This window comes from Bombina bombina, chromosome 5 (assembly GCF_027579735.1).
Source record: "Bombina bombina isolate aBomBom1 chromosome 5, aBomBom1.pri, whole genome shotgun sequence".
Classification (NCBI taxonomy): domain Eukaryota; kingdom Metazoa; phylum Chordata; class Amphibia; order Anura; family Bombinatoridae; genus Bombina; species Bombina bombina.
This window is the reverse complement of record NC_069503.1, coordinates 689,253,233-689,274,363: the sequence shown is the minus strand read 5'-3', so window position 1 is coordinate 689,274,363 and position 21,131 is coordinate 689,253,233. Positions and strand designations below refer to the sequence as shown.

The 21,131-nt window shown below is 36.1% G+C and overlaps 1 protein-coding gene across 2 annotated transcripts in view; it reads right to left on the bottom strand.

The window, feature by feature from the left end:
• Positions 1 to 15,168, bottom strand: part of NQO2 (N-ribosyldihydronicotinamide:quinone reductase 2) — a 41,132-nt gene extending 25,964 nt beyond the window's left edge. The window contains exon 1 of one of the 2 annotated variants that reach the window (XM_053713093.1): positions 14,930 to 15,168. In XM_053713093.1, coding sequence (XP_053569068.1) covers positions 14,930 to 14,936 — 7 coding nt within the window. In that variant the 5' untranslated portion in view covers positions 14,937 to 15,168. Of the gene's footprint in view, positions 1 to 3,585; positions 3,656 to 14,929 lie in introns of those variants that run through there. The other variant, XM_053713094.1, reaches the window with a different exon arrangement.
• Between the last annotated feature and the right edge of the window lie 5,963 nt (positions 15,169 to 21,131).

Below are 21,131 nucleotides of genomic sequence, written 5' to 3'. Positions count from 1 at the left end.
TTTATACTCTCATTTTTTATAACCGATCTTTCCTGTATTATATGTAGTAATGTGCATATAATTAAAGTAAAGTGTAAGCAAGTGTTACAATAGAACATATCATTTGTATTGTATATAAAAAATTTAATTATAATAAATTTTATTTTAAAAATTAAAAAAATTAGAGCAATGTTATAAAATATTTTAGTGTTAGTAGGGTCATCAAATTTATGCGTGCCTAGGTCAACCAATTTTTATTTAAACAACTATTTTTAAATTTTCAAATATTAATTAATTTTATTTTTTGTATATTTTATTAGGAGGATTATAAGAATGCCAGACTGCATTGTAATCGGATGCCTTAGTTCCACCAAAAAAAGGAAGTTCTAATTCTACAGTTTCTCTTCATGTTTTCCCAAAGACACATGAAATAATCCGTCTTTGGCTTAAACAAACCAACCAATACAATACAGATGAGTTAGAAAAGATGGTCCAATTGGTCTATGATACAAACAAGGCCACAAGGTACAGAATGTGCTCATTACACTTCCATCCTGACTCCTACTATACTCATGGAGTAAGTAGGTATTTAAAAGATACCTCCATCCCAAACATTTTTCCATCAAGAATTTTTCTACCTGTTATATCAGCTTCCAATACAGAAACAACTAGTGTTTTGATTGACAACACTAATTATCCGTCAACATCTACAAATTACTCACCATATGTTTTTGAAACAAGGGAAAAGATACATGTATGCCATGCATGTGGACATAATCTGAATATTACCAAAGTTGAAGTATCTACAAATACAGAGAACAAAATATTACAAGACCAATCAACTGAATTTAACCCATACTATGGTACACTAAGTGATAATGTTCAAACGACAACAATTATAAAGACAAAAACAAATCAACCGACACCAAAAATCTGATAAAAAGCAGTGATAAGTACACATGGACTATGGGTGATGTGTCAGAAGACAGTAGTCTGTCATTATTTTCAATTGTTCCAAAATCTGTTCAAGCTCCAATTGAAGTACCTAGACAATCAATTACAGAAATGGATAATAGCAATCCATTAAATGTAGCAATTCTTGAAACACCAAAGACGAGATCAAGCTACACACAGACAGATCGAATAAGAAAACCAAATCCAGACAAAATAATAGAGCTGAGTGGTATAGATCAAACAGTTTTGAGTGTTAACCTCTCTCAGATAGAAAATATGGATGAAGATCCCAAGGATCGTACTTACATTCCTGAAACTATGAAGACACTGCGGACAAATTTTCTATGATTGTTGAACCAACCAATGAAGATTATGTTTACGAAAGGAAATTTATTGTGTTTGAAAAAAGTTTAGATGAAATTTTAAAATTAATTCCTTGTAGATTCAACAGTAGTTGCACTATTCCAATGATGTAAATTAACAAAAGATAGTAGGTACTATGGTAATTGTGTTTGGAGAGTGCGAAGACAATCATAACAGCACTTTATGGGTTAGCCAACCTACTATAGGTAACAAACCGATTGGTAATATACTTGGATGTTCATCAATTCTTTTTACAGGAAACCAGTTTGACAAGATAGCAGAGATGTTTCAGTTCTTTGGTGTTTGCTTTTTGAGCAAGCAAACTTTTTACAATTACCAAAAAACATTTCTTTTTCCAATAATAGACAAATACTGGCAAGAGGAAGTTGAAAAAAATGTCAGTGCAATATAGGGCAAACCAATTACAGTAACAGGTGATGGGCAATGTGACAGCCCTGGATTTTCGGCCAAATATTGCACATATACCATGATGGAGGACAAGTAAAAAATAATACTAGATTTGGAAATCATACAAGTTTCGGAAGCTACCTCTTCTGTTGCAATGGAGGCAAAAGCTTTTCGAAGATCAGTGAATAAACTAATGTCTTCAGGAGTGCTTTCCGTAGTTGTTGTTTTCCGTCGTTGTTGCAACAGACAGGCATGTCCGCATTAAAACAAATTTACGAGAGGAATACCCAAATATAAACCATCAGTATGATGTTTGGCATTATGCAAAAAGCTTAAAGAAAAAGATGCATACAATTTCAAAGAAAAAAACTTGTTCGCAACTATCTCCATGGGTTTCATCAATTACTAATCACCTGTGGACCTCCAGTATGTTAAACAAGGGAGATGTGGTGGTTATGTCAAAGCAATGGAAATCTTGTTTATGTCCTAAACATTAACACATGGATGGAGGATGGTGAAGAAAAGAAATGCAACCATCAAACCATGAGAGACGAAGAAGAACGTGAAAGAAAATGGCTAAGTCAACAATCTGAAGCTTTCCATGAACTGAAAAAAAATGTATGTAGTGAACAGATGGAGAAAGATATGCCACATCTTACTCTATTTTGTCATACAGGCAGTTTGGAAGTCTTCCACCGTTTTGTGCTAAAATACAGGCCAAAAAGGATACACTTCCGTATGGATGCCATGGAGGCCAGGACAAAATTGGCTGCACTCGCTAACAACTACAATTCCAACAGAGTGCAAGCCAAAATTAAATGTCCCACAGAAAAAAGTGGTGCTTTTGGTGAACCGATGTATAACACTTACTTCCCAAAAAGCAAGAAACAGTGGATGATCAAGCCTGTATATGAAGAGATGAACATGTCTCACATTTACAAAATGAACACTGATGTATTGAATCTTGTTGAAGGTAAAATAACAAATACGTGGCAATCAAATAATGTGCTACTACCGCCTTGTAAAAAGGAATTAATAGAGAAGCATCATACTCGTTACTTCAAAAAGTAATGTATCCAACATATATACTGTGTGGACATTATAAGTAATATGACAAATTTTGTGTCATTTTAATTTTCAAATACATCGTTTTAAAAGTTTAATTTTTTTTCAATATTATTATTAAGTATATGTTTTGTTAAAGCTAATAAATATTATTTAGAAAATGTTTTTTTAAGATTATTTTATTGTTTTTGTTTTACATGTTTGGGTTTATTTCATTAATTTGCTTTCTTTGCATTATTAAAATAACAAATCAATATTGAATAATTAAAAAACTTTAAAAATTGATAGTTGTGTTTTTTTATATATAATTAACAAATTATTTTTTGATCATTAAAAAAATGGATTCTCTATAAAAAATTCAAAGACCAATAACAATGATAATATAAATATTTATTAAAAGAAAAAAAAAACACAAGATAAATGTCAACCTGTAAACAATACAAAAGATAAGTACTAATGCTCAATTATTTTTATTTAAATTACATGTATTGATGATTTAAAATATAGTGATATCAATCTTATAGAGATATTCAACATCCCAACTTAGGCTCTATAACTCTCAAATATTGATTTTGAAAATGTATTATATAGTGCAGGGTCTTATTACAATAAAAAACCTAAAAATGATAGTATAAACAAATGTATATAGTCATGATACATGGTAAATACTTTATAATTATAAATATAATGATTTCTATTATACTCTGGAAGATAAAAATAGATTAAAAAAACAACATATCTCTATATTGATGTTGTATTTTGACAACTGTATATTGTTATAGTGCATGTTAGGATTATAAAAATACATGTACTTACTAAATGTCTGACTTCTTGTTGGGAAAGATCCATTAGTGTTCTAGTTGGTTCCTCTTCTCCTGAAGATGACATTATGAATCTATAATTAAAAATTAGATCTGTAAAAAATAAAAAAATTGATAAGATATTTAGATTGATCATATTATAAGTAACATATTATTATTTAATAATAATTAATGAATAACACTAAATACATAAATGACAGACTAAGAAAAATTATACAAAGAGCATTGGTTTATTATGGCATAGGACAAACACTTGACTAGGGCAGCAGCTTTATGAGTTAAAGAACATATGTGCTATACAATCATTAAAATAACTATCTTTCTTACATTTTCTTTTATGTATCTGTATTCACTCTCTCTATCACTATTCTCTCTATATTTTATATGTGTATAGCTGTATGTTTTTTCGCTATCTCTCTTTATCTGTATCTTTTTTATATCTCTTCTCTATCTTCTCTCTCTCTCTCACACTTTTTTTCTGTCTCTCTATTCTCTCTCTTTATATTCTCTCTCTCTTTGATCAGTCTATTTGTGTGTTTTTTTCAATATCTCAAATTTCTCTCTCTTTCTGTTCTCTCTCTCTTTGCAATCTCTATATATCTCTTATTTATTTATATTCTCTCTCTTTTTAAATTATCTTGATGAATTATATCTATAACTTATATCTCTCTTTTTGTCAATGTCTATAATCTGAATTGCAATTTCTCTTCTCTCTATATTTGCTTTGTCTATCTCACTCTTTTCTCTCTCTCGCTTTGTCTCTCTCTTTCTTTTTTTATCTCTACTCTCTATCTTTATTGTATCTCTCTCTTTGCTCTCTATCGACTAGATTTAGAGTTCTGCGTTAGCTGTCAAAAGCAGCGTTAAGGGGTCCTAACGCTGCTTTTTACCGCCCGCTGGTATTTAGAGTCGGGCAGGTAAAGGTGTAACGCTCATTTTTATTCCACGACTTTTCCATACCGCAGATCCCCTTACGTCAATTGCGTATCCTATCTTTTTAATGGGATCTGCCTAATACTGGTATTTATACACCCTCTACCGACAAGACTCCTAACGCCTAAGAAAAGGCTGTAGTTAAGAGCTTTATGGTCTAACACGGAACATAAAGCTCTTAACTACAGTGCTCTAAAGTACACTAACACCCATAAACTACCTATGTACCCCTAAACCAAGGCCCCCCCACATCGCCACCACTATAATAAAAAATTTTAACCCCTAATCTGCCGACCGCACATCGCCGCCACCTACATTATACCTATGGACCCCTAATCTGCTGCCCCTAACATCGCCGACACCTACATTATATTTATTAACCCCTAATCTCCCCCCCCCAACGTCGCCACAACCTAACTACAAGTATTAACCCCTAATCTGCCGACCATACCTTGCTGACACTATAATAAATGTATTAACCCCTAAACCGCCGCACTCCCGCCTCACAAACAATATAATAAATTGTATTAACCCCTAATCTGCCCTCCCTAACATCGCCGCCACCTACCTACAATTATTAACCCCTAATCTTCTGCCCCCAACGTCGCCGCTATAATAAAGTTATTAACCCCTAAAGCTAAGTCTAACCCTAACATCCCCCTAAGTTAAATATAATTTAAATAAAACAAAATAAATTTACTCTAATTAAATAAATTAATCCTATTTAAAACTAAATGTACTTACCTGTAAAATAAACCCTAATATAGCTACAATATAACTCATAGTTACATTGTAGCTATTTTAGGATTTATATTTATTTTACAGGCAACTTTGTATTTATTTTAACTAGGTACAATAGCTATTAAATAGTTATTAACTATTTAATAGCTACCTAGTTAAAATAATTACAAAATTACCTGTAAAATAAATCCTAACCTAAGTTACAAATACACCTAACACTACACTATCAATAAATGAATTAAATAAATTAACTAAAATTATCTAAACTAAAATACAATCAAATAAACTAAACTAAAGTACAAAAAAACAAACACTAAATTACAGAAAATAAAAAAATATTACAAGAAGTTTAAACCAATTACACCTAATCTAAGCCCCCTAATAAAATAAAAAGCCCCCCAAAATAATAAAAGCTCTTTTACCAGAAAATACAATACCCCCCAACATTACAACCCACCACCCACATACCCCTATTCTAACCCACCCAAACCCCCCTTAAAAAAACCTAACACTAACCCCTGAAGATCACCCTACCTTGAGCCGTGTTCACCCAGCCGGACACCACTGGTCATCCGATCCATCCAGAAGTCTTCATCCGATGGGGCAGAAGAGGACATCCGGACCGGCAGAAGTCTTCATCCTATCCGGGCAGAAGAGGACATCAGCCAGCCAATAGAATGTGAGCTCAATCTGATTGACTGATTGGATCAGCCAATCGGATTGAACTTCCATCTGATTGGCTGATTGAATCAGCCAATCAGATTTTTCCTACCTTAATTCCAAATTGGCTGATAGAATCCTATCAGCCAATCGGAATTCGAGGGACGCCATCTTGGATGACGTCATTTAAAGGAACCTTCATTTGTCGGGAAGTCGTCGGTTGAAGAGGATGGCTCTGCGTCGGCTGGATAGAAGATGGCTCCGCTCCGGATGGATGAAGATAGAAGACGTCGCCTGGATGAAGATGTTTGCCGGTCCGGATGTCCTCTTCTACCCGGATAGGATGAAGACTTCTGCCAGTCCGGATGTCCTCTTCTGCCCCATCGGATGAAGACTTCTGGACGGATCGGATGACCAGTGGTGCCCGGCTGGGTGAACACGGCTCAAGGTAGGGTGATCTTCAGGGGGTTAGTGTTAGGTTTTTTTAAGGGGGGTTTGGGTGGGTTAGAGTAGGGGTATGTGGGTGGTGGGTTGTAATGTTGGGGGGTATTGTATTTTCTTTTACAGGTAAAAGAGCTGATTACTATGGGGGCAATGCCCCGCAAAAAGCACTTTTAAGGGCTGGTAAAAGAGCTGATTACTTTTGTATTTTAGAATAGGGTAGGGAATTTTATTATTTGGGGGCGCTTTTTTATTTTATTAGGGGGCTTAGATTAGGTGTTATTAGTTTAAACTTCTTGTAATATTTTTTTTATTTTCTGTAATTTAGTGTTTGTTTTTTTGTACTTTAGTTTATTTAATTGTATTTTATTTTAGATACTTGTAGTTAATTTATTTAATTAATTTATTGATATTGTAGTGTTAGGTGTATTTGTAACTTAGGTTAGGATTTATTTTACAGGTAATTTTGTATTTATTTTAACTAGGTAGCTATTAAATAGTTAATAACTGTTTAATAGCTATTGTACCTAGTCAAAATAAATACAAAGTTGCCTGTAAAATAAATATAAATCCTAAAATAGCTACAATGTAAAGTAATAGGATTAATTTATTTAATTAGAGTAAATTTATTTCATTTTATTTAAATTATATTTAACTTAGGGGGTGTTAGGGTTAGGGTTAGACTTAGCTTTAGGGGTTAATAACTTTATTATAGTAGCGGCGACGTTGGGGGCGGGAGATTAGGGGTTAATAATTGTAGGTAGGTGGCGGCGATGTTAGGGAGGGCAGATTAGGGGTTAATACAATTTATTATATTGTTTGCGAGGCGGGAGTGCGGCGGTTTTGGGGTTAATACATTTATTATAGTGGCGGAGAGGTCCGGTCGGCAGATTAGGGGATGATACTTGTAATTAGGTTGTGGCGACTTTGGGGGGGGGCAGATTAGGGGTTAATAAATATAATGTAGGTGTTGGCGATGTTAGGGGCAGCAGATTAGGGGTTCATAGGGATAATGTATGTGGCGGCGGTGTCCAGAGTGTCAGATTAGGGGTTAATAATATAATGCAGGGATCGGTGATAGCGGGGGCAGCAGATTAGGGGTTAATAAGTGTTAGATTAGTGGTGTTTAGACTTGGGGTTCATGTTAGGGTGTTAGGTGTAGACTTAGAAAGTGTTTCCCCATAGGAAACAATGGGGCTGCGTTAGGAGCTTAACGCTGCTTTTTTTGCAGGTGTTTTTTCAGCCCAAACTGCCCCATTGTTTCCTATGGGGGAATCGTGCACGAGCACGTTTTTCCAGCATACCGCTACCGTAAGCAACGCTGGTATTGAGGGTTGAAGTGGCACTAAATTTGCCTTAACGCTCCCTTTTTGGAGCTTAACGCAGCCATTCAGAGAACTCTAAATACCAGCATTGTTTAAAGGGAGCGGTAAGAAAAAAAGGAGCGTTAGCTACGCAGGTTTTTACCAACAAAACTCTAAATCTAGGTGTATGTTTTTCAAAATTTTATTTCTATCTCTCTCTTTATCTCTCTCTCTCTCTATTTGTGTCTATCTCTATCTTTATATTTATATGTCTCTCTCCTCTATATCTATTTATCTTTTTATCTCTTTGCTCTCTATGGCCTAGATTTGGAGTTCGGCGGTAAAAGGGCTGTTAACGCTCCGCGGGCTTTTTTCTGGCCGCACCATAAATTTAACTCTGGTATCGAGAGTTAAAACAAATGCTGCGTTAGGCTCCAAAAAAGGAGCGTAGAGCATTTTTACCGCAAATGCAACTCTCGATACCAGAGTTGCTTACGGACGCGGCCGGCCTCAAAAACGTGCTCGTGCACGATTCTCCCATAGGAAACAATGGGGCTGTTTGAGCTGAAAAAAAACCTAACACCTGCAAAAAAGCAGCGTTCAGCTCCTAACGCAGCCCCATTGTTTCCTATGGGGAAACACTTCCTACGTCTGCACCTAACACCCTAACATGTACCCCGAGTCTAAACACCACTAACCTTACACTTATTAACCCCTAATCTGCCGCCCCCGCTATCGCTGACCCCTGCATTACACTTTTAACCCCTAATCTGCCTCTCCGTAAAACGCCGCCACCTACGTTATCCCTATGTACCCCTAATCTGCTGCCCTAACATCGCCGACCCCTATGTTATATTTATTAACCCCTAATCTGCCCCCCACAACGTCGCCGACACCTACCTACACTTATTAACCCCTAATCTGCCGAGCGGACCTGAGCGCTACTATAATAAATGTATTAACCCCTAATCCGCCTCACTAACCCTATCATAAATAGTATTAACCCCTAATCTGCCCTCCCTAACATCGCCGACACCTACCTTCAATTATTAACCCCTAAACTTCCGATCGGAGCTCACCGCTATTCTAATAAATGGATTAACCCCTAAAGCTAAGTCTAACCCTAACACTAACACCCCCCTAAGTTAAATATAATTTTTATCTAACGAAATAAATTAACTCTTATTAAATAACTTATTCCTATTTAAAGCTAAATACTTACCTGTAAAATAAATCCTAATATAGCTACAATATAAATTATAATTATATTATAGCTATTTTAGGATTAATATTTATTTTACAGGTAACTTTGTAATTATTTTAACCAGGTACAATAGCTATTAAATAGTTAAGAACTATTTAATAGTTACCTAGTTAAAATAATAACAAATTTACCTGTAAAATAAATCCTAACCTAAGTTATAATTAAACCTAACACTACCCTATCAATAAAATAATTAAATAAACTACCTACAATTACCTACAATTAACCTAACACTACACTATCAATAAATTAATTAAACACAATTGCTACAAATAAATACAATTAAATAAACTAGCTAAAGTACAAAAAATAAAAAAGAACTAAGTTACAGAAAATAAAAAAATATTTACAAACATAATAAAAATATTACAACAATTTTAAACTAATTACACCTACTCTAAGCCCCCTAATAAAATAACAAAGCCCCCCAAAATAAAAAATTCCCTACCCTATTCTAAATTAAAAAAGTTACAAGCTCTTTTACCTTACCAGCCCTGAACAGGGCCCTTTGCGGGGCATGCCCCAAGAATTTCAGCTCTTTTGCCTGTAAAAAAAAACATACAATACCCCCCCCAACATTACAACCCACCACCCACATACCCCTAATCTAACCCAAACCCCCCTTAAATAAACCTAAAACTAATCCCCTGAAGATCTTCCTACCTTGTCTTCACCATCCAGGTATCACCGATCCGTCCTGGCTCCAAGATCTTCATCCAACCCAAGCGGGGGTTGGCGATCCATAATCCGGTGCTCCAAAGTCTTCCTCCTATCCGGCAAGAAGAGGACATCCGGACCGGCAAACATCTTCTCCAAGCGGCATCTTCGATCTTCTTCCATCCGGTGCGGAGCGGGTCCATCTTGAAGCAGGCGACGCGGATCCATCCTCTTCTTCCGATGTCTCCCGACTAATGACGGTTCCTTTAAGGGACGTCATCCAAGATGGCGTCCCTCGAATTCCGATTGGCTGATAGGATTCTATCAGCCAATCGGAATTAAGGTAGGAATTTTCTGATTGGCTGATGGAATCAGCCAATCAGAATCAAGTTCAATCCGATTGGCCGATCCCATCAGCCAATCAGATTGAGCTCGCATTCTATTGGCTGATCGGAACAGCCAATAGAATGCGAGCTCAATCTGATTGGCTGATTGGATCAGCCAATCGGATTGAACTTGATTCTGATTGGCTGATTCCATCAGCCAATCAGAAAATTCCTACCTTAATTCCGATTGGCTGATAGAATCCTATGAGCCAATCGGAATTCGAGGGACGCCATCTTGGATGACGTCCCTTAAAGGAACCGTCATTAGTCGGGAGACATCGGAAGAAGAGGATGGATCTGCGTCGCCTGCTTCAAGATGGACCCGCTCCGCACCGGATGGAAGAAGATCGAAGATGCCGCTTGGAGAAGATGTTTGCCGGTCCGGATGTCCTCTTCTTGCCGGATAGGAGGAAGACTTTGGAGCACCGGATTATGGATCGCCAACCCCCGCTTGGGTTGGATGAAGATCTTGGAGCCAGGACGGATCGGTGATACCTGGATGGTGAAGACAAGGTAGGAAGATCTTCAGGGGATTAGTTTTAGGTTTATTTAAGGGGGGTTTGGGTTAGATTAGGGGTATGTGGGTGGTGGGTTGTAATGTTGGGGGGGGGTATTGTATGTTTTTTTTTACAGGCAAAAGAGCTGAAATTCTTGGGGCATGCCCCGCAAAGGGCCCTGTTCAGGGCTGGTAAGGTAAAAGAGCTTGTAACTTTTTTAATTTAGAATAGGGTAGGGAATTTTTTATTTTGGGGGGCTTTGTTATTTTATTAGGGGGCTTAGAGTAGGTGTAATTAGTTTAAAATTGTTGTAATATTTTTATTATGTTTGTAAATATTTTTTTATTTTCTGTAACTTAGTTCTTTTTTATTTTTTGTACTTTAGCTAGTTTATTTAATTGTATTTATTTGTAGCAATTGTGTTTAATTAATTTATTGATAGTGTAGTGTTAGGTTAATTGTAGGTAATTGTAGGTAGTTTATTTAATTATTTTATTGATAGGGTAGTGTTAGGTTTAATTATAACTTAGGTTAGGATTTATTTTACAGGTAAATTTGTTATTATTTTAACTAGGTAACTATTAAATAGTTCTTAACTATTTAATAGCTATTGTACCTGGTTAAAATAATTACAAAGTTGCCTGTAAAATAAATATTAATCCTAAAATAGCTATAATATAATTATAATTTATATTGTAGCTATATTAGGATTTATTTTACAGGTAAGTATTTAGCTTTAAATAGGAATAAGTTATTTAATAAGAGTTAATTTATTTCGTTAGATAAAAATTATATATAACTTAGGGGGGTGTTAGTGTTAGGGTTAGACTTAGCTTTAGGGGTTAATCCATTTATTAGAATAGCGGTGAGCTCCGATCGGAAGTTTAGGGGTTAATAATTGAAGGTAGGTGTCGGCGATGTTAGGGAGGGCAGATTAGGGGTTAATACTATTTATGATAGGGTTAGTGAGGCGGATTAGGGGTTAATAACTTTATTATAGTAGCGCTCAGGTCCGCTCGGCAGATTAGGGGTTAATAAGTGTAGGCAGGTGTCGGCGACGTTGAGGGGGGCAGATTAGGGGTTAATAAATATAATATAGGGGTCGGCGATGTTAGGGGCAGCAGATTAGGGGTACATAGGGATAACGTAGGTGGCGGCGATTTGCGGTCGGAAGATTAGGGGTTAATTATTGTAAGTAGCTGGCGGCGACGTTGTGGGGGGCAGGTTAGGGGTGAATAAATATAATACAGGGGTCGGCGGGGTTAGGGGCAGCAGATTAGGGGTACATAAATATAACGTAGGTGGCGGTCGGCAGATTAGGGGTTAAAAATTTTAATCGAGTGGCGGCGGTGTGGGGGGACCTCGGTTTAGGGGTACATAGGTAGTTTATGGGTGTTAGTGTACTTTAGGGTACAGTAGTTAAGAGCTTTATAAACCGGCGTTAGCCAGAAAGCTCTTAACTCCTGCTATTTTCAGGCGGCTGGAATCTTGTCGTTAGAGCTCTAACGCTCACTTCAGAAACGACTCTAAATACCAGCGTTAGAAAGATCCCATTGAAAATATAGGCTACGCAAATGGCGTAGGGGGATCTGCGGTATGGAAAAGTCGCGGCTGTAAAGTGAGCGTTAGACCCTTTAATCACTGACTCCAAATACCAGCGGGCGGCCAAAACCAGCGTTAGGAGCCTCTAACGCTGGTTTTGACGGCTACCGCCGAACTCCAAATCTAGGCCTATATCTCTATATATATTTTTCTATATCTCTTTCTCTCTCTATATCTATCTCTCACACTCTCTACTCTCTCTTTTTTAAAGATCTCTTCTATCTCTGTTTTTTATCCTTCTCTCTGTATTTTTATAACTTTTTCTCTCTTTGTCTATCTTTTTTTTAACTATTTTACTATTTCTCTCTATCTCTCTTTCTTTCTATCTCTTTCTATCTATGTTTATATTTTTTTTATACACTATACTAAACATCTTATTTATTCTATTTCTAAGCCCTATATATTATTTTTGTTCTCTATATTCTCTCTCTCTATTTGTATTTACTCTCTCTTCAATATCTCTAAATCTCTATTTATTGGGATATCTATATTTCTATGTTTTTCTCACTGACTTCATTGTTTTTTTGTCTATATGTTCTCTCTCTGTATCTATCTATTTCTAATAGCTATTTTTAACACTCAAAAATTATATCTATCTCTCTCTTCTCTATCTCATTTTCTATTCGCTCTATCTCTCACAGTATGTTTTACTGTCTCTCTCTTCTATTTTTCTTTTTTATCTCTCTTCATTCTCTCTATAACTCAATTTTTTATCTATCTATCTGTCTCTATCTCTATTTCTTTCTTTCTAGTTATATCTCTCTCTTTCCTTTACTGTGCATTTTTAATTGAATGGTTGACATCAAATGTTACATGATGATTTCTCAATTTACATAAATTTGATTGTTATTTATAAAAGTGTAATACTTATTTGAAGTTCATACTAAGTTATCTTGTATAAAAAATAAAACTTGCACTGGTTGGTTATGCTAATATAATGTCTTGAATATTATTTTTCAGCAGCATTGAAAACAGTAGATTTGCATAATAAGAAAATGCATGATAAGAATAGAACGCAATAGCGCTTAGGCTGAACTTCAAATGAGATGTAGATTTTAATAAAAGATGATCAATATTTATTGCAATTGCAAACAATGGTGGTTACAAGTATGTAGATTTAGATTGCAAAACTACAATAGAAGTTCTGATATAGAAAATTTTAGATAAATATACGTTACATATAATTTGAATGCATAACCTAATTAGCATATAAACTCTAATTTAACATATGGGAATAAATAAAAATATATAAAAACAGAAAGATAGATGTTTGCATTTAAGACATTATTATTATATTGCATTATTATTTTGATGGTTATAACGTAATCTATGTTTAAAAAAATTACTTTAGATGTAAATTACTTTGCATTGCAAGTGTAATAATATTACATTTAAATCAAATATAACAACCAATTAAAAAAGGTTTGATTAGGATGTTTGTAAAACATGATAATAAATGTATTATGAAAGCATTGTTTGAAATAAGTATTTGAACATAAGTGCGGTCATTTCTATTTCAAATGTATTAAAAAATAACACAGTATTTAATTGCTGCATGTAGTTTAAAGTTCTTTATCTACAAATTATTTTGCCAACTTCTATCTAGAATGAAGTTACTATGGCAACCTTATCTATATAGATTAAAATACGGTACAATGGAATTCTTATCTATGTAAAAGCAAGGACATTGCAATCATAAACAGTTGTTAGTGCACAATCTTGCTTTACTATAAAATTTGTGACTTTGAATAAATCTAATTTTTTATAAATATATATATATATATAATATAAAGAAGAATTGCAGTTTGAAAAGTATAAAGTGTAAAATAGATAAAACAATAAATCTATATAGCATAATACATATTAAAAATTATATAACATAAAGATATATATTCTAATTTTTAAAAACGATAATTAGATAGTTCTATTAAATCAATCAATTCTTAGAAATTATATCAATAAATTCAGTTAACATTATAATAATATTTTTAAATAAATCATTTGCAATATCAAAGTATTGTTAAATTTTGTAATTTATTTTTAATATATAATAGATGTTTTATTTTAAAAGTAATCTTTAAATTGGTTTGCGGCAAGATCAATAATAAAATGCACCAAAATTCTATTTACTAATATTATTCATTAAAATATTCAATACATTAGATAATATAATCAATATTATTCTGCAAATAATGAGATCGTTTTACACTTACCAATATAACACAAAGAGATGCTCTTGGTAAAAGGAGCGATACAAATGTTTCCACTTTGTTGCCGTTTGAGTGCCGATGCGGTTACAACTATGCCTAAAAAATTAAATTGTTAATGTGCATGCGCGAAACGTGGACGCGCTCGCTTGGCCACTACAAAGTACAAAAAGTTACGCATGCGCATATAGAACCATCCCATGATGATGTCAATTGACGGCCGCCTAACGGCCAAAGAATCAATTGGCTGTCTAAACAACGTGATCGTTGTTTAGAAAAAAAAATAAAAAAATTACGGGTTGATTTTCGGATAGCCGAATCGATGCAAAAAATATAAGATATCTCAGGTAATATAAACATATCGAACTATTGATGAATGAAACTAATATTTATTTGGCTTGATATCTTAAATTATTTATAATAGACCGTTTTAGTTTACCTTCACTTTAATACACACAAATGTTCTACAAAGTTTGCCTATATGCAAATTCAAGCTTATAATAAACTGCATAATAAATACCCTGCAAAAAATTTTTTTTTAAATAAAACATGCAGTTTAGTAACAAACTACAGTATGTATTATTGGATTTGTAGGCTTAGAATCATACATGCCTAAAAGTACAGAGTTATAGCAATATTTTACTTACCTTCCATGTGAAATAAGCAAACTGTAAAATGTATGTGTACTGCTGAGGTATTAATATTGTTTCAGCTCTAGTCTCCTTAGGTAAAGTTAATATCTACCTATATTCTATATGTAGAGCATTATATATTGCTTTACAAACCAAAGCTTCAGTTCAGGATATTCTTGTCACATAAGCAGCAATTGGTGAAAGGCAGCTTGAGGTATTCACTTTAGGCAAAGCAGTCTAGCTGCAGGGTAGCGGCTAGATTCAATCCCTCTAAAGGACACTCTGACATCACAGCAGTCACGTGACTGCAGTGATCACATGGTACAGAGAGCTGAGGAAGCAGAAGGGCGGGAGACTCAAATCAATAATAGGACATTTCTTATTTTCCTTCTGCTGCTGTCTGTGTGTTTCATCAGGAGTTGTTATCTGGGCTTATGCTGGACATGGAAGAAACACTAATGTGAAAAAGGAGTGAGAAGAACCTGTGTTTTCATGAAGCAAGAAGCTGGGATCCTGATTATAGGCTGCTTTAAAACAGCCAGTCAGAGATTTTTACATTGTCTTTTTTCAACTCTGAATAATGGGAACCTCATCTGTGCCTAGGATTTGTGCTAGAAACAGGAAGAACTGGTTGTGGGAAAATATTACACATGGGGCCCAACATTTTCTTTTATTCTTTATTTTCTAGGAGAGAAGCTGATATCTGTGACTGCTGATGAGCAATGGGAAACCGCTAAGATAAGTAAAACTGAACTTGTCTTGTTTATGTTTGTGGGGGTATCAGTCATTACATAATTAGTGGAATTCAGCTACAATTGTTAAGCTGTATATTTGAAGCTTGCATTTAAAATGGACATTAATTCATATAATTCATAAGAACAGGAGTTGATTGGCTTATATTGTCGGAACGGTGTAAAAGCCGGAACGGAACAGGCCTTTTATAAAGGAAATTGATTGAAAATATAATGGGATGTGTTAGAGACTCTTGAGAACAATTTTAGGAACAATAATCTTTGTGATGTAATATTTAATTAACCCTTTAACTACCAAAATAGTGTCTGGAACCAAACATAACAGCCCGGAACAGCACCTTCCCAGAAAACCAGATACACCAAATTCACAAGTCACATGTGACTAAATGTAATAAGTGTAATCAGCCACAAACCATCTACAGAAACCACGTTCCAATGCCTGAGATACACTTTTTTCATGCAAAGTGACGGAACGGCACCTTCCCAGCAACATATACAGACCAAATTCACCATTCACACATAACTGGATGTGATAAGTGTAATCAATCACAAACCATCCACGGAAACCACGTTCCATTACCTGGTCTGAAATACGCTTTTTCATGAAAAGTGATGGAACAGCACCTTTCCAGTAAACCAGATACATCAAATTCACCAGTCACACATGACTAAATGTAATGAGCGTAACCAGCCACAAACCATCCACAGAAGCCACATTATAATATCTGTTCTGGCCTTTTATACACTTTTTTGTGAAAATTGACGGAACGGCACCTTCCCAGCAACATATACAGATCAAATTCACTAGCCACACATAACTAGATGTAATAAGTGTAATAAACCACAAATCATCCACAGAAACCACGTTCCAATATCCTTTCCGGCCGGTAATACGCTTTTTCATGAAAAGTGATGGAACGGCACCTTCCCAGCAAACCAGATACATCAAATTCACCAGTCACACATGCCTAAATACAATGAGTGTAATCAGCCACAAACCATACACAGAAACCACAAAATTATATCTGTTCCGGCCTGTAATACACTTTTTCATGAAAAAAGACGGAACGGCACCTTATCAGCAACATATACAGACAAAATTCACCAGTCATACATAACTAGATGTGATAAGTGTAATCAATCACAAACCATCCACAGAAACCACGTTCCAATACCCGTTCCAGTCTGTAATACGCTTTTTCATGAAAAGTGACGGAACAGGACCTTCCCAGCAAACCAGACACATCAAATTCACCAGTCAAGCATGACTAAATGTAATGAGCTTAATCAGCCACCAACCATCCACAGAAACCACATTATGATATCTGTTCCGGCCTATAATACACATTTTCATGAAAAGTGACGGAACGGCCCCATCCTAGCAACATATACAGATCAAATTCCCCAGCCACACATAACTAGATGTAATAAGTGTAATCAACCACAAACCATCCACAGAAACCACGTTCCAATACACATTCCGGCCGGTCATATGCCACCTTCCCAGTAAACCAGATACATCAAATTCACCAGTCACGCATTACTAAATGTAATGAGTGTAATCAGCCACAAACCATCCACAGAAACCACATTATTATATCTGTTCCGGCCTTTAATACGCCTTTTCATGAAAAGTGACGGAACAGCACCTTCCCAGCAACATATAAAGACCAAATTCACCAGCCGCACATAACTAGATGTGATAAGTGTAATCAACCACAAGCCATCCACAGAAACCACGTTCCAATACCTGTTCCGGCCTGTAATACACTTTTTCATGAAAGTGACGGAACAGCACCTTCCCAGCAACATATAAAGACCAAATTCACCAGCCGCACATAACTAGATGTGATAAGTGTAATCAACCACAAGCCATCCACAGAAACCACGTTCCAATACCTGTTCCGGCCTGTAATACACTTTTTCATGAAAAGTGACGGAACGGCACTTTCCCAGCAACATATACAGACCAAATTTACCAGCTACACATACATAGATATAAAAAGTGTAATCATCCACAAACCATCCACAGAAACCACGTTCCAATACACATTCCGGTCGGTCATATGCTTTTTCATGAAAAGTGATGGAACGGCACCTTCCCAGCAACATATACAGACCAAATTTCCCAGCCACACATAAATAGATGTAAAAAGTGTAATCAGACACAAACCATCCACAGAAACCACGTTCCAATACACATTCCGGCTGGTCATATGCTTTTTCATGAAAAGTGACGGAATGGCACCTTCCCAGTAAACCAGATACATCAAATTCACCAGTCACACACACCAGTCACACAACCATCCACAGAAACCACATTATAATATCTGTTCCGGCCTTTAATACGCTTTTTTGTGTGAAAATAGACGGAATGGCACCTTCCCAGCAATAGATACAGATCAAATTCACCAGCCACACATAACTAGATGTAATAAGCATAATCAACCACAAACGATCCACAGAAACCACGTTTCAATACCCGTTCCGGCCGGTAATACGTTTTTTCATGAAAAGTGATGGAACGGCACCTTCCCAGCAAACCAGATACATCAAATTCACCAGTCAGGCATGACTAAATGTAATGAGTTTAATCAGCCACAAACCATCCACAGAAACCACATTATGATATCTGTTCCGGCCTGTAATACACTTTTTCATGAAAAGTGACGGAACGGCACCATCCTAGCAACATATACAGATCAAATTCCCCAGCCATACATAACTAGATGTAATAAGTGTAATTAACCACAAACCATCCACAGAAACCAAATTCCAATACACATTCCGGCCGGTCATATGCTTTTCATGAAAAGTGACGAAACGGCACCTTCCCAGTAAGCCAGATACATCAAATTCACCAGTCACACATGACTAAATGTAATGAGTTTAATCAGCTACAAACCATCCACATAAACCACATTATAATATCTGTTCCGGCCTTTAATACGCTTTTTTGTGTGAAAATAGACGGAACGGCACCTTCCCAGCAAGATATACAGATCAAATTCACCAGCCATAAAAAACTAGATGTAATAAGTGTAATCAACCACAAACAATTCATAGAAACCACGTTTCAATACCCGTTCCGGCCGGTAATACGCTTTTTCATGAAAAGTGATGGAACGGTACCTTCCCAGCAAACCAGATACATCAAATTCACCAGTCATGCATTACTAAATGTAATGAGTGTAATCAGCCACAAACCATCCACAGAAACCACATTATTATATCTGTTCCGGCCTTTAATACGCCTTTTCATGAAAAGTGACGGAACAGCACCTTCCCAGCAACATATACAGACCAAATTCACCAGCCGCACATAACTAGATGTGATAAGTGTAATCAACCACAAGCCATCTACAGAAACCACGTTTCAATACCTGTTCCGGCCGTTAATACACTTTATCATGAAAAGTGATGGAACGGCACCTTCCCAGCAAACCAGATACATCAAATTCACCAGTCACACATGCCTAAATGAAATGAGTGTAATCAGCCACAAACCATCCACAGAAACCACAAAATGATAACTGTTCTGGCCTGTAATACACCTTTTCATGAAAAAATACAGAACGGCACCTTATCAGCAACATATACAGACAAAATTCACCAGTCATACATAACTAGATGTGATAAGTGTAATCAATCACAAACCATCCACAGAAACCATGTTCCAATACCCGTTCCAGTCTGTAATACGCTTTTTCATGAAAAGTGACGGAACGTCACCTTCCCAGCAAACCAGATACATCAAATTCACTAGTCAAGCAGGACTAAATGTAATGAGTTTAATCAGCCACCAACCATCCACAGAAATCACATAATGATATCTGTTCCGGCCTGTAATACACTTTTTCATGAAAAGTGACTGAACGGCACCTTCCCAGCAACATATACAGACCAAATTTACCAGCCACACATAAATAGATGTAAAAAGTGTAATCAGCCACAAACCATGAACAGAAACCACGTTCCAATACACATTCTGGCCGGTCATATGCTTTTTCATGAAAAGTGGCGGAACGGCACCTTCCCAGCAACATATACAGACCAAATTTACCAGCCACACATAAATAGATGTAAAAAGTGTAATCAGCCACAAACCATCCACAGCAACCACATTATAAGGTCTGTTCCGGCCTTTAATATGTTTTTTTCATATTAAATGATGGAACTGCACCTTCCTAGCAACATATACAGATCAAATTCCCCAGCCACGCATAACTAGATGTAATAAGTGTAACCATAAACCATCCACAGAAACCACGTTCCAATACCCGTTTCAGCCGTTAATACGCTTTTTCATGAAAAGTGATAGAACGGCACCTTCCCAGCAAACCAGATACATCAAATTCACCAGTCACGCATGACTAAATGTAATGAGCGTAATCAGCCACAAACCATCCACAGAAACCACATTATGATATCTGTTCCGGTCTGTAATACACTTTTTCATGAAAAGTGATGAAACGGCACCTTCGCAGCAACATATAAAGACATCACATCTAGTTATGTATAGCTGGTGAATTTTTTCTGTATATGTTGCTGGGAAGGTTCCGTTCCATCACTTTTCATGAAAAAGCGTATTACCGTCCGGAACGGGTATTGGAACGTGGTTTCTGTGGATGGTTTGTGATTGATTACACTTATTACATATAGTTATGTGTGGCTGGGGAATTTGATCTGTATATGATGCTAGGAAGGTGCAGTTCCATCACTTAATACGAAAAAAATCACTTTTCATGAAAAAGCGTATTACAGACTGGAACGGGTATTGGAACGTGGTTTCTGTGGATGGTTTGTGATTGATTACACTTATCACATCTAGTTATGTATGACTGGTGAATTTTGTCTGTATATGTTACTGATAAGGTGTCGTTCCATCTTTTTTCATGAAAAAGTGTATTACAGGCAGGAACAGATGGCAGGAACAGATATCATTTTGTGGTTTCTGTGGATGGTTTGTGGCTGATTACACTCATTGCATTTAGGCATGTGTGACTGGTGAATTTGATGTATCTGGTGTGCTGGGAAGGTGCCGTTCCATCACTTTTCATGAAAAAGTGTATTAAAGGCAGGAACAGATATAATAATGTGGTTGATTACACTTATCACATCTAGTTATGTGCGGCTGGTGAATTTGGTCTGTATATGTTGCTGGGAAAGTGCCGTTCCGTCACTTTTCATGAAAAGGTGCATTAAAGGCAGGAACAGATATAATAATGTGGTTTCTGTGGATGGTTTGTGGCTGATTACACTCATTACATTTAGTAATGCATGACTGGTGAATTTGATGTATCTGGTTTGCTGGGAAGGTGCCGTTTCATAAATTTTCATGAAAAAGCGTATTACCGGCCGGAACGGGTATTGAAATGGGGTTTCTGTGGATCGTTTGTGGTTGATTATACTTATTACATCTAGTTATGTGTGGCTGGTGAATTTGATCTGTATATCTTGCTGGG